The sequence below is a fragment of the Oncorhynchus tshawytscha genome, linkage group LG11, assembly GCF_018296145.1.
Source record: "Oncorhynchus tshawytscha isolate Ot180627B linkage group LG11, Otsh_v2.0, whole genome shotgun sequence".
Lineage (NCBI taxonomy): Eukaryota > Metazoa > Chordata > Actinopteri > Salmoniformes > Salmonidae > Oncorhynchus > Oncorhynchus tshawytscha.
Window position 1 is genome coordinate 55,143,263 of NC_056439.1, and position 14,342 is coordinate 55,157,604.

At 47.8% G+C, this 14,342-nt stretch overlaps 1 protein-coding gene across 3 annotated transcripts in view; it reads left to right on the top strand.

Moving 5' to 3' along the window:
- Positions 1–14,342, top strand: part of rab11fip5a (RAB11 family interacting protein 5a (class I)) — a 67,395-nt gene that overhangs the window by 41,213 nt on the left and 11,840 nt on the right. The window contains exon 4 of one of the 3 annotated variants that reach the window (XM_024416114.2): positions 10,861–11,256. The exons of 1 other annotated variant lie outside the window; for it this stretch is intronic. In XM_024416114.2, coding sequence (XP_024271882.2) covers positions 10,861–10,966 — 106 coding nt within the window. In that variant the 3' untranslated portion in view covers positions 10,967–11,256. Of the gene's footprint in view, positions 1–10,860; positions 12,234–14,342 lie in introns of those variants that run through there. One more of the 3 variants, XM_042330397.1, reaches the window with a different exon arrangement.

Sequence of the window (14,342 nt, forward strand, 5' to 3'; positions counted from 1 at the left end):
AGGTTAGAACGCAGGGTGACGTAGACAGCTCAGAAAGATACGTGGCCTCCACTGACTATATTATAGACGACAGCTGGTTTGTCTCAAAGATGTCCACCACAACCCAGGATACGTTTGTGTCATGTTGCTAGAAAACCAGAGGATTTAAATCGTATGATGTGTAAGGGATGGTTAGCCTTATTAGACCGTTGACAACTGGTTGAAGTGCCAGAGGTTTCTACACAGGGCAGGTTGGAGTCATTGAGTCATGTTGAAGTGCCAGAGGTTTCTACACAGGGCAGGTTGGAGTCATTGAGTCATGTTGAAGTGCCAGAGGTTTCTACACAGGGCAGTTTGGAGTCATTGAGTCATGTTGAAGTGCCAGAGGTTTCTACACAGGGCAGGTTGGAGTCATTGAGTCATGTTGAAGTGCCAGAGGTTTCTACACAGGGCAGTTTGGAGTCATTGAGTCATGTTGAAGTGCCAGAGGTTTCTACACAGGGCAGGTTGGAGTCATTGAGTCATGTTGAAGTGCCAGAGGTTTCTACACAGGGCAGTTTGGAGTCATTGAGTCATGTTGAAGTGCCAGAGGTTTCTACACAGGGCAGTTTGGAGTCATTGAGTCATGTTGAAGTGCCAGAGGTTTCTACACAGGGCAGTTTGGAGTCATTGAGTCATGTTGAAGTGCCAGAGGTTTCTACACAGGGCAGTTTGGAGTCATTGAGTCATGTTGAAGTGCCAGAGGTTTCTACACAGGGCAGGTTGGAGTCATTGAGTCATGTTGAAGTGCCAGAGGTTTCTACACAGGGCAGGTTGGAGTCATTGAGTCATGTTGAAGTGCCAGAGGTTTCTACACAGGGCAGTTTGGAGTCATTGAGTCATGTTGAAGTGCCAGAGGTTTCTACACAGGGCAGGTTGGAGTCATTGAGTCATGTTGTTGAAGTGCCAGAGGTTTCTACACAGGGCAGGTTGGAGTCATTGAGTCATGTTGAAGTGCCAGAGGTTTCTACACAGGGCAGGTTGGAGTCATTGAGTCATGTTGTTGAAGTGCCAGAGGTTTCTACACAGGGCAGGTTGGAGTCATTGAGTCATGTTGTTGAAGTGCCAGAGGTTTCTACACAGGGCAGGTTGGAGTTAGTAACCATGTTTCCATCCACAGTTTTAATGCTAGCAGTCATACCATATAAAAATAAATCATGACCGAAACAGGAAGTTTTTGGTACAATTTTATAAATGCAGACGGATCAAAATTAATTATGCGAGAAATGGCGGTGGAAATGCCTTTATGCACAAATATTGAAGTTAACTTGGAAGTTATGTAAAGTTTCAGCATGATAAGGCACAACCATGTCACAAGGATCTGTACACAATCCCTGGAAGCTGAAAATGTCCCAGTTCTTCCTTGGCCTGCATACTCACCAGACATGTCACCAATTGAGCATGTTTGGGATGCTCTGGATCGATCTGTATGACAGCGTGTTCCAGTTCCCGCCAATATCCAGCAACTTCACACAGCCATTGAAGAGGAGTGGGACAACATTCCACAGGCCACAATCAACAGCCTGATCAACTCTATGTGATGGAGATGTGTTGCGCTGCATGAGGCAAATGGTGGTCACACCAGAGACTGACTGGTTCTGATCCACGCCCCTACCTTTCTTTATGTGTGATGACTGATTACAGATGTGCGTCTGTAATGTGAAATCCATAGATTAGAGCCTAATGAATTTCTTTCAATTTACTGATTTCCTTCTATGAACTGTAACTTAGTAAAATATTTGAAATTGTTGCATATTGAGCTGACGTTTTTGTTCAGTGTGAAAATCTGTTGCTGATGGAGCTCATGAGCTGGGCCTCTCTGAGGTGGGCCTCTCTGAGCTGGGCCTCTCTGAGCTGGGCCTCTCTGAGCCGGGCCTCTCTGAGCTGGGCCTCTCTGAGATGGGCCTCTCTGAACTGGGCCTCTCTGAGCTGGATCCATCTAAACTGGTATGTGTCTATGGTGTATGTAGACACCTGGGCCATGAGGGAGACATTACTGAGTACCACTCTCCATGTTTTCAAGCATAGTGGTGGCTGCATCATGTTATGGGTATGCTTGTAATCGTTAAGGACAGGAACAATTCTAGAGGAAAACCTGGTTCAGTGTGCTTTCCACCAGACACTGGGAGATGAATTCACCTTTCAGCAGTCCACCTGTGGTAAATTCAATTGATTGGACATGATTTGGAAAGGCACACACTTGTCTATATAAGGTCCCACAGTTGACAGTGCATGTCAGAGCAAATACCAAGCCATGAGGTCGAAGGAATTGTCCGTAGAGCTCCGAGACAGGATTGTGTCGAGGCACAGATCTGGGGAAGGGTACCAATACATTTCTGCAGCGTTGAAGTTCCAAGAACCCCGTGGCCTCCATCATTCTTAAATGGAAGAAGTTTGGAACCACCAAGACTCTTCCTAGAGCTGGCCACCCAGGCCAAAATGAGATCATCCTGTATCAAATTGTCAATACATTTTCTAAAAACATGTTTTTTTACTTTGTCATTATGTGGTTTTGTGTGTAGATGGTAGGAAGAAAATGATATATAATCCATTTTGAATTCAGGTTGTAACACAACGACATGTGGAATAAGTCAAGAGGTATGAATACTTTCTGAAGGCACTAACCAGAGCCCACAAGTATCTGTGACATTTGGATACTGCCTGTTGCACTTTCTTTGGTTACACGCCTGTGGTTGGTGTTTAGTGTGGCAGTAGGGTTGTGCTGCGGTGGAGAGAGGACCCGAGTTTACCTCATCCCCTGTTTCTGGTTGGAGATCCTGCTTTGCTCATTGTTGGGACATCAGGTTTGTGTTTGTGCGGTGTTAGCAGTGAGAGATCGTTGGGGTTAGCGTGGATTGGCTACCTGAACTCTTGTCTTCTTCTCTGGTAGGTTTAGTGACGTCCCGTATGACACACGTTTGGCAGTGTTAGCGCATTCTTATTTTTGTGTGGTGACCGTGGCTGGAGCAGTTGTCTCGGGAGCACATCCGTGGCTCAGAGGGGTAACCACCTGGGAGCTTTGTCTGTGACAGTAAGCAAATACCCACCGCAGTAACTGTCTGAAGACTAGGGTTGAGCTAGTAATAGGTCTTGAGGAAGCTCCCCACCACCAGTAACTGTCTGAAGACTAGGGTTGAGCTAGTAATAGGTCTTGGGGAAGCTCCCCACCACCAGTAACTGTCTGAAGACTAGGGTTGAGCTAGTAATAGGTCTTGGGGAAGCTACCCACCGCAGTAACTGTCTGAAGACTACGGTTGAGCTAGTAATAGGTCTTGGAGAAGCTACCCACCGCAGTAACTGTCTGAAGACTAGGGTTGAGCTAGTAATAGGTCTTGGGGAAGCTCCATGAATTGTTTTTCACTCCTGTGTGGTTGACACTGTGCTTTTGTTTTAGTCTGGTTTGATGTACTCAATTGGGGCGAGAGCAGGTTGTTGTTCGTCCATAGTTGGTTAACTGTTTGACTATGGCTAACATTAAGGAATTCTTCCAAGTCCCGAGGGAGGAACTTCTGGTTTGCTATACTTAAGACCAATTGTTATGAATTGCGACACATTATAACATTGAGATTGATGATAAACGTCTGAAAGACACAGTTAAGTCCATACTAAAGGCCAACTTGATCGAATCCGGCATTCTAATGGAGTCATTTTCTCCTGGTTTGGCCACATTTCGGTCCACTACAAACGCCCCTAATCCTGTCTTCTCTTTTGAACAGCAAAAGGAACCGTTGTTGCTACAACTAGATCATGTTAGGTTGAAACAGCAACAAGCCTTGGAAATGGAGTTGGAGGTCAAAAGGTTTAAACAAGAAACGGCGGCAAGCTGACGCTGCAACAAGTCCGTTTTAGATTTGGTCAGAGATGGTAACCTCTCTGACAAGTCTCTTAATGACAGTTACTGTGATTTCTCAGGAGGTCGTGCTCAGCTTTCCTTCGACGTAGCTGGAAACTTGAGGCGCCTGCCAAAATTCAGGGAAAAGGAACCTGAGTTTTTTTTTCACTGTTTGAAAGGGTAACAGATTCCAGGAAATGGCCTGACACCGACCGTACGTTGATGTTGCAATGTGTGCTATCTGGGAAAGCACAGGAAGTCTACTCAGCTCTTAGCGTTGCTGATAGACAAAACTATGGCAAAGTTAAAGCTGCTGTGTTGCACGACTATGAGTTCAGTTCCTGAACTGTGTCACCAGCGGTTTAGAACCTGAAAAAAAAACTGACAAACAGACTTATGTTGAGTTTGCACGGGACTTGCACACCCAGTTTAACTGATGGTGCATTTTGTTGGTTGTTCCAACCTACGAGAAATTGTGCAGTTTAGTTGTGCTGGAGCATTTAGAAGATTCTGTCTCTGACCGCCTTGGCACATACATAAATGAGCATAAAGTGCAGACCGTCTCGGAGGCTGCAGTGTTGGCTGATGAATATGTGCTGATGCATAAATATCACTTTGGGGAACCCCGTCTTCACAGTGACTGTCGCAGGGAGAGTTTTGCGACTAAATTCTTTCCTACTGGGCCTGATCTTGTCTCAAGGATTGACTATTGTTCCCATGTGAAATACGATCATGGCAAAATCTGCTATTACTGCTGTGGTAAAGGTCATTGGAAAAGTGAATGCCCTGTCCTTAGAGTTAAAGCTAGGCCTTCTGGGGTAAATGCGCCCGTAAATCCTATGGCGTTAGCGGCACCTGCTTTTAAGTTAAGGGATTAAATTGTTCCACCTTTTAGGACCAGTTAAAAGAAACAATGGGTATGGTTGACAGTGCATCTATCCATTATCCATTCACCGGTCATTACGGAGGGTTACGTATCCCTGATATGTAACCAAGAGAGGGTTCCAGTTAAAGCCCCGTGAGATACTGGTGTCTATGCTCCCTCTTTCGCCAGAGACGGATACGGGACACAGTGTCTTGATCCGAGGGATAGTTTTGCGTATTGTGTATGTCCCTTTACACAAACATGTGACGTCACCATAGGAGTGGCGGTGATTCTAGGAAATGACCTTGCCGGTGGGCGGGTCTGGCGAGATGTATCACCACCTCTCATGGTTTCCTTAGGCCCATCTCAGAGAGGTGCCGGATGAAGGTGCTCAGAGTTTCCCCAGAGTGTTTACTGCTTGTGCCGTGACTCGTGCAATGAGTCCGTGTCTGAGTCCGTGTCTGAGTCTGGTGGACCAGCAAGGTGACGGACTATTCTGTAACTTGTGTGCCTGACCTTTCTTTGTCTGTTTCCCGTGGTGACCTGGTAGCAGAACAGCGGGCTGACCCTGCTCTGAAAGGGTTGTTTGAGCAGGTCCTCCCGGCCGATGATGTTCCAAATGTAGTACAGAGATACTACCTAAAGGATCAATTGTTGTTGAGGAAATGGCTGCCTCGTGGTGACTATGTTTTGGGTGACCTTGTCATTCAAATTGTAGTACCATATACCTTCTGTGATATGGTTTTGCAGACGTCTCATGGGGATGTTGCTGGTCACTTAGGTGTTGGGAAGACCCATGGCCATATTAATTTCTTTTGGCCTCGTCTGAAAAGAGCCGTCTCAGCATTTATCAAACTTTGCCATACTTGCCAGTTGACTGGGAAGCCTAACCAGACGTTAAAGCCAGCACCTTTGTACCCAATATCAGTAGTAAGCCAACCCTTTGAGCGTTTAACTATTGAATGTGTAGGCCCATTGCCTCTTGGCCTGATCTGGGCTCTACAACACTTTGGGTGTAGTGCCTCTAGTTGTATATACTGATCACAACCCACACACTTTTTTACGCTCGTTGCAGTGTCCGAACTAGGAGGTTGATGCGGTTGTACATTCAAGCTTTTCCCCTCGAGATTTGTCATATTAACGGGGTGGACAATGTTTTTGGCGGATTCGTTGTCCCGTGTGCCCTCTTCTTAGTCGTCCTGTTTAATACTGTGTCGTCTGTTCTCCGACAATTTGGTCTCGTCTCTCTTGGTCTCTCTCTTCCTCTCCTTTTCTTAATTTGCATCCAGGTGCCATGGTTGCTGGAGCTGGTGGTGTGGGTTGAGTTAAGTGGTGGACCTGGGTGGTTGGATGTCCAGGGAGTGCAAGTATATGTGTATTGTTTATTGCTTGTGTGTATTAAAACATTTGTTTCGGGGACATGGGAGGTCCGCGTTGTTATGGGTGGTGGTGTGACCGTCCCTCCCTGCTTTGTCTACTGTGTTTTGCTGTGCTTACTTCCTGCAGCAGATTGGTGGGCGGAGTAGGAGAGGTGGGCGGAGTTGGGAGGGTGGGCAGTGCTGATGGGGTACACCTGTGGGATAAAGCCACTGTTTCCCCATTCAGCAAGAGATTCCTCTCTCCATGCATACAGGTACCTTTTGGTTGTTTCGTTGTGGAGTTGGCAGTTGACACCTAATTTACTGACCTTCATGCCTCGTCTGATTATTGTTGTGAGTGTTGACTTTAGTTATAGAGGAAATTAATTTAGTTATTCCTTTATTCAGTGTTTCCCATTAGTACAATCTTGAGACCGGTTGTAACAGACACCCACCACTGAAATCTCCTCATATGCTTCATATCAATCCTCTGTAGAAAGCTGATCTGGGGTCAGGTCCCCTCCCTCTCCATATAAGGTACTGATCCCATAATATCGTCACTCTGAGACTGTGGATATGTCCCCTGGTTTCATAATGGGCTTGAAGCCTACTTCCTGTACACTGAGCATTATGGCTCCAGATCACAGAAATGGATGTTATTCCTTTTCATGCTCTGTTCTCTCTCTGGGTTTTTTGAACTTTGAACTGAAGAATAGCATGTTTTTATGGTTGATAAATATTTCCTAAACCTAAATAATCTATTTTGGTGCTGAGACGGAGACAACTATGCACATTTGATTTATTTTTTACTTTTATTTCTCCTTTATTTAACTAGGCAAGTCAGTTAAGAACAAATTCGTATTTACAATGACGCACTACAAAAAGGCAAAAGGCCTCCTGTGGGGACGGGGGCTGGGATTAAAAAATAAATCAATCAATAAATACAATAAAAATACAGGACAAAACACACATCACAACAAGAGAGACGACACAACACTACATAAAGAGAGACCTAAGACGACAACATAGAGCAAGGCAGCAACACATGACAACACAACATGGTAGCAACACAACATGCCAACAACATGGTAGCAACACAACATGGTAGCAGCACAACATGACAACAACATGGTAGAAGCACAACATGACGACAACAACATGGTAGCAGCACAACATGGTAGCAGCACAACATGGTAGCAGCACAACATGACGACAACATGGTAGCAGAACATGGTAGCAACACAACATGGTAGCAACACACATGACAACAACATGGTAGCAACACAACATGGTAGCAACACAACATGTTAGCAACACAACATGACAACAACATGGTAACAACACAACATGGTAACAACACAACATGACAACAACATGGTAACAACACAACATGGTAACAGCACATGGCAGCAACACAACATGGTAACAGCACATGGCAGCAACACAACATGGTAACAACATAACATGGTAGCAACATAACATGGTAGCATGACAACAACATGGTAGCAGCACAACATGGTAGCAGCACAACATGACAACAACATGGTAGCAGCACATGGTAGCAACACAACATGACAACAACATGGTAACAACACAACATGGCAGCAACACAACATGGCAGCAACACAAAACATGGTACAAATATTATTGGGCACATACAACAGCACAAAGGTCAAAAAAGTAGAGACAACAATACATCACGCAAAGCAGCCACAGCGCTCAGTAAGAGTGTCCATGATTTGAGTCTTTGAATGAAGAGATTGAGATAAAACGGTCCAGTTTTAGTGTTTGTTGCAGCTCGTTCCAGTCGCTAGCTGCAGCAAACTGAAAAGACGAGCGACCCAGGGATGTATGTGCTTTGGGGACGTTAACAGACTGTGACTGGCAGAACGTGCGTTGTATGTGGAGGATGAGGGCTGCAGTAGATATCTCAGATAGGGGGGAGTGAGGCCTATGAGGGCTGCAGTAGATATCTCAGATAGGGGGGAGTGAGGCTGCAGTAGATATCTCAGATAGGTGGGAGTGAGGCCTATGAGGGCTGCAGTAGATATCTCAGATAGGGGGAGTGAGGCCTATGAGGGCTGCAGTAGATATCTCAGATAGGGGGAGTGAGGCCTATGAGGGCTGCAGTAGATATCTCAGATAGGGGGAGTGAAGCTGCAGTAGATATCTCAGATAGGGGGAGTGAGGCCTATGAGGGCTGCAGTAGATATCTCAGATAGGGGGAGTGAGGCTGCAGTAGATATCTCAGATAGGGGGAGTGAGGCCTATGAGGGCTGCAGTAGATATCTCAGATAGGGGGAGTGAGGCCTATGAGGGCTGCAGTAGATATCTCAGATAGGGGGAGTGAGGCCTATGAGGGCTGCAGTAGATATCTCAGATAGGGGGAGTGAGGCCTATGAGGGCTGCAGTAGATATCTCAGATAGGGGGAGTGAGGCCTATGAGGGCTGCAGTAGATATCTCAGATAGGGGGAGTGAGGCCTATGAGGGCTGCAGTAGATATCTCAGATAGGGGGAGGGAGGCCTATGAGGGCTGCAGTAGATATCTCAGATAGGGGGAGTGAGGCCTATGAGGGCTGCAGTAGATATCTCAGATAGGGGGAGTGAGGCCTATGAGGGCTGCAGTAGATATCTCAGATAGGGGGAGGGAGGCCTATGAGGGCTGCAGTAGATATCTCAGATAGGGGGAGGGAGGCCTATGAGGGCTGCAGTAGATATCTCAGATAGGGGGAGTGAGTCCTATGAGGGCTGCAGTAGATGTCTCAGATAGGGGGAGTGAGGCCTATGAGGGCTGCAGTAGATATCTCAGATAGGGGGAGTGAGGCCTATGAGGGCTGCAGTAGATATCTCAGATAGGGGGAGTGAGGCCTATGAGGGCTGCAGTAGATATCTCAGATAGGGGGAGTGAGGCCTATGAGGGCTGCAGTAGATATCTCAGATAGGGGGAGTGAGGCCTATGAGGGCTGCAGTAGATATCTCAGATAGGGGGAGTGAGGCCTATGAGGGCTGCAGTAGATATCTCAGATAGGGGGAGGGAGGCCTATGAGGGCTGCAGTAGATATCTCAGATAGGGGGAGGGAGGCCTATGAGGGCTGCAGTAGATATCTCAGATAGGGGGAGTGAGTCCTATGAGGGCTGCAGTAGATATCTCAGATAGGGGGAGTGAGGCCTATGAGGGCTGCAGTAGATATCTCAGATAGGGGGAGTGAGGCCTATGAGGGCTGCAGTAGATATCTCAGATAGGGGGAGTGAGGCCTATGAGGGCTGCAGTAGATATCTCAGATAGGGGGAGTGAGGCCTATGAGGGCTGCAGTAGATATCTCAGATAGGGGGAGTGAGGCCTATGAGGGCTGCAGTAGATATCTCAGATAGAGGGGAGTGAGGCCTATGAGGGCTGCAGTAGATATCTCAGATAGGGGGAGGGAGGCCTATGAGGGCTGCAGTAGATATCTCAGATAGGGGGAGTGAGGCTGCAGTAGATATCTCAGATAGGGGGAGTGAGGCCTATGAGGGCTGCAGTAGATATCTCAGATAGGGGGAGTGAGGCCTATGAGGGCTGCAGTAGATATCTCAGAATAGGGGGAGTGAGGCCTATGAGGGCTGCAGTAGATATCTCAGATAGGGGGAGTGAGGCCTATGAGGGCTGCAGTAGATATCTCAGATAGGGGGAGTGAGGCCTATGAGGGCTGCAGTAGATATCTCAGATAGGGGGGAGTGAGGCCTATGAGGGCTGCAGTAGATATCTGAGATAGGGGGGAGTGAGGCCTATGAGAGTTTTTACATGGCTTTATTTACATGGCTTTTTTAAAATTGATCCCAGAACCCGTTGTCTCCATGTAGTCTAGTCTGTCGACAACATTAAAAGGTACACAGTATTTAAAGGGATGGCTTCAGATAAATATACTGAAAACCCTATTGAATAAAAACTCCATGAGAACATCTGTTGGGCAGCAAGTGGGAGGGTTTTCCTCGGTTGAATGACGTTTATTCAGAGCGCAAGGGAACCACGCCTGCAAAGTCTATTAGGCACCTGCAGAAGGTATGTCTGAATAGAAGGGAACCACACCTGCAGAAGGTATGTCTGAATAGAAGGGAACCACACCTGCAGAAGGTGTCTGACAGGTCTGAATAGAAGGGAACCACACCTGCAGAAGGTGTCTGACAGGTCTGACAGGTCTGAATACCAACTACTGAGAAGTGCGTAGCAAAGGCGTAAATTCCTGAATCGGTTCCTAATGAGGTGTTTACTTTTTTTTGGTAAGACCTGTCTCTAATACAGCGAAGGTCAGATGGATGAGGGTCCTGTATGTTGACTCCATCTGGCTAGACAACACAAACCGATCTGGCACCAGGCTACAATGGGTCTACAACTACACGGACCCATATTCAGTGGTGCCACTCAGTCTAGTGCATTGTCTCTCAGGCTAAACATTACGTTGTCTGTCTAGCTCAACGTGTTGTCGCAGGACTGGATTTAAAGACTGATGTTGATATGGGGTTGAGGTACAGGTATGAGGGACGTTGGAACTCAGTTTTACTACATCAGGCTGGTTAACCAACCAGCTACCACTGGTTGGTTTAGTCTGTCAGGGGATAACGCCTCAGAGGTTTAGATGCTAAGAAATATGTTATTATTATTTTTAAATTCAAAATTGAAGGTATTATTCCCCAACATTTGCAGTTGTTTGGTGTTACCACTGACTATGTCCAGTAGAACTGCAGGTCTGAGGTTAGCCTTGTAAACAAACATCACTAATCAAGAGGACTGTGTGCCTTCCTTTCACAGCCCGGTGGTGTCACCTAGCTCAGGCTCTCACCTCACCCCCATACCCCTGGTCTCACCCCCCTTACCCCTGGTCTGCTGTCCTGGGGCCCCCCTCACCTCCCTGTAGATCCAAACTCACTGGGCACCCCACTCCATCACACTAACCCCTTCAGCCAGTCCCCCATGTCTCCCTCCAACCCGTTCCTCTCTCTCCTCCAATGTAACCCTTTCTATGAGGAACTCCTAGCTGACCAAGCTCTAAACCTTAACTCTGCCCAGCCCCATCTGCCTCTCTGTTGTTCTAGCTTTACCTCCTATATCTCAGTAGCACCCCAAACCTGGTCTACCAACCCTAACCCCATACCCATCCTGCCCCCAACCCAAGACAGCCCAGTCACACCAGACTGCACTAACACTGGTATGAAGGAACAGAGAGCCTCCCTGAAACTTCCTCCAGAAGAGAAGAGCGCCAACACTAAGGATAAAGAAGAAGAAGAAGCAGTCAAAACGAGCCAGAGACCGCTCCCTCCGCTCCCAAAGACTGAGACGGTGCCCTCTGCTAACTCTCCCCTCTGTGAGGAAGACATGTCCTATGCTAAGGCTGAGACTGCATCATTCTACTCTGCCACTGGCCCAGACAACATGGCTGCTTTAGACTTGATGGGGGAGTTCTCTGACGATCGATGCTGGGCCACTTGTGATGATGTCATCCGGTCAGACACAATAGATCGAGCCACATCCCATCTGGGAGCCACCTGTGTTGTTAAAGAGAAGTCCACATCCCCTGAAGCAAGGATAGACTGGCCAATCGGCATGGACTTAGAATCATATAACTCAGCAGAACTTTCCAATGCACTTCTACACTCTGTCAGGTCTCAAGCTCACAGTCCACTAAAAACAGTTCAGTCCACTACTGGGACATCTAGTGGTGAGAAGGTCAATGAAGACATTGAGGATTACAGATCAGAGGACCAATACTCAGAACACCCCCGTGTGGAGTCTGTTGTAGTGCAACATTCTCTCTCAGGAGAACACCCTCTCCAACGGTCCCTCTCAGAGGGCACAAGAAGGAACAGCATTGAGGACCTGACTCTGTCGTTCGGCAACGACCCTGGCGTTGTAACCCTGGGGTCGTTGTCCTTTGTCCAGCAGCATGACACTTCTGACCTCCTCGCTGCATCCTCCTTCTCCGCTCCTTCCTCTCTAACTGCTGAACGTAACACATCTTCCTCTCCAGCTCTCTCCTCTCTCCCTGCCCCGCCCCCTGCTACTGTGAGGTCATCAGTAAGCACTGTCTCGGCCGCAACCCTTTTCTCCACTGCACAGCCAGTGATTGGTGCATCGCATGCTGGCTTGCCCCAGGAGACACATCCGCCAGCCAATCAGCAGATCAGGTGAGGTCACATGTTTACTGGGAAGTGGGGGGTGTCTCAACAGGGCCTCAAGTTCTTCTTCTCTCAGCGACTGCCATAGTTGATGCAAAGATGAGCCCTCTACTTATCTCTATGGCGATTGACGATCTGGGGCCCCGTTGCTTCCACTGCCTCTCCTCTGCAACCTGTCTTCATTTTCTTCTGTGTGAAAATCTTCTACTCTTATTTGTCAACACACACCATACTCCTGTGTTTCTTGTCTCTATGGTCAGTGTGATGGGTCCTGAAGTTAACACCCCCCCCCAATGAAATGTAGTATAGACTCCTTTATGTGTTTGCTACACGGGGGGCGACACGCGCAAGTTGGTGGCAGAACAAGGGGGAGTTATTCTGTAGAAAGCCAGCAAAAAAGTCTGTATTTACATGGTGCTTATGAGTGCATTTCACACTACTTTTGGATTATAATGGGATTTTCAGGCTCGTGTGAATGTCCTGCTTAACATAATGTTTGTGTCATCATCGCAAATCAACTGCATTATACTTCAAATACACTTCAACCAGTAAAATGGCTCTTCGGCTAGCTTTTGCTACAACCTATATCATATGAGCGTTAGCATTCTAGCTAACAAATGCTACATCCAAAATAGTTATTTTGCAAAGATCACATCCAAGTATAATCTTAGCGACTGTTCAAGCAAGAATCAAAACATCATTGTAAGCGTATGAGAACCCCAAAATGATTTTGTTTAGAAGTAATAACATAAATCTAATGTACATCTTGAATGGGCACAGATGGCGATGGCTTTCTTACTGCAGCCAAGAGTCGTGGACATCTGTGCCTGACGTCATTGTGTACTGGAAAAGGGTCTATTCACACTCACAGACCTGCTAGGAGGGGGAGTATTGGAGGACAGGTCCCAATAACAGCTAGGAGGGGGAGTACTGGAGGACAGGTCCCAATAACAGCTAGGAGGGGGAGTATTGGAGGACAGGTCCCAATAACAGCTAGGAGGGGGAGTACTGGAGGACAGGTCCCAATAACAGCTAGGAGGGGAGTACTGGAGGACAGGTCCCAATAACAGCTAGGAGGGGGAGTATTGGAGGACAGGTCCCAATAACAGCTAGGAGGGGAGTACTGGAGGACAGGTCCCAATAACAGCTAGGAGGGGGAGTATTGGAGGACAGGTCCCAATAACAGCTAGGAGGGGGAGTACTGGAGGACAGGTCCCAATAACAGCTAGGAGGGGGAGTACTGGAGGACAGGTCCCAATAACAGCTAGGAGGGGGAGTACTGGAGGACAGGTCCCAATAACAGCTAGGAGGGGGAGTATTGGAGGACAGGTCCCAATAACAGCTAGGAGGGGAGTATTGGAGGACAGGTCCCAATAACAGCTAGGAGGGGAGTACTGGAGGACAGGTCCCAATAACAGCTAGGAGGGGGAGTACTGGAGGACAGGTCCCAATAACAGCTAGGAGGGGAGTACTGGAGGACAGGTCCCAATAACAGCTAGGAGGGGGAGTACTGGAGGACAGGTCCCAATAACAGCTAGGGGGGGAGTATTGGAGGACAGGTCCCAATAACAGCTAGGAGGGGAGTACTGGAGGACAGGTCCCAATAACAGCTAGGAGGGGGAGTACTGGAGGACAGGTCCCAATAACAGCTAGGAGGGGGAGTACTGGATGACAGGTCCCAATAACAGCTAGGAGGGGGAGTACTGGAGGACAGGTCCCAATAACAGCTAGGAGGGGGAGTACTGGAGGACAGGTCCCAATAACAGCTAGGAGGGGAGTACTGGAGGACAGGTCCCACTAACAGCTAGGAGGGAGAGTACTGGAGGACAGGGTTCAATAACAGCTAGGAGGGAGAGTACTGGAGGACAGGGTTCAATAACAGCTAGGAGGGGGAGTACTGGAGGACAGGTCCCACTAACAGCTAGGAGGGAGAGTACTGGAGGACAGGGTTCAATAACAGCTAGGAGGGAGAGTACTGGAGGACAGGGTTCAATAACAGCTAGGAGCTGGAGTACTGGAGGACAGGGTTCAATAACAGCTAGGAGGGGAGGACAGGGTTCAATAACAGCTAGGAGGGGGAGGACAGGGTTCAATAACAGCTAGGAGGGGGAGGACAGG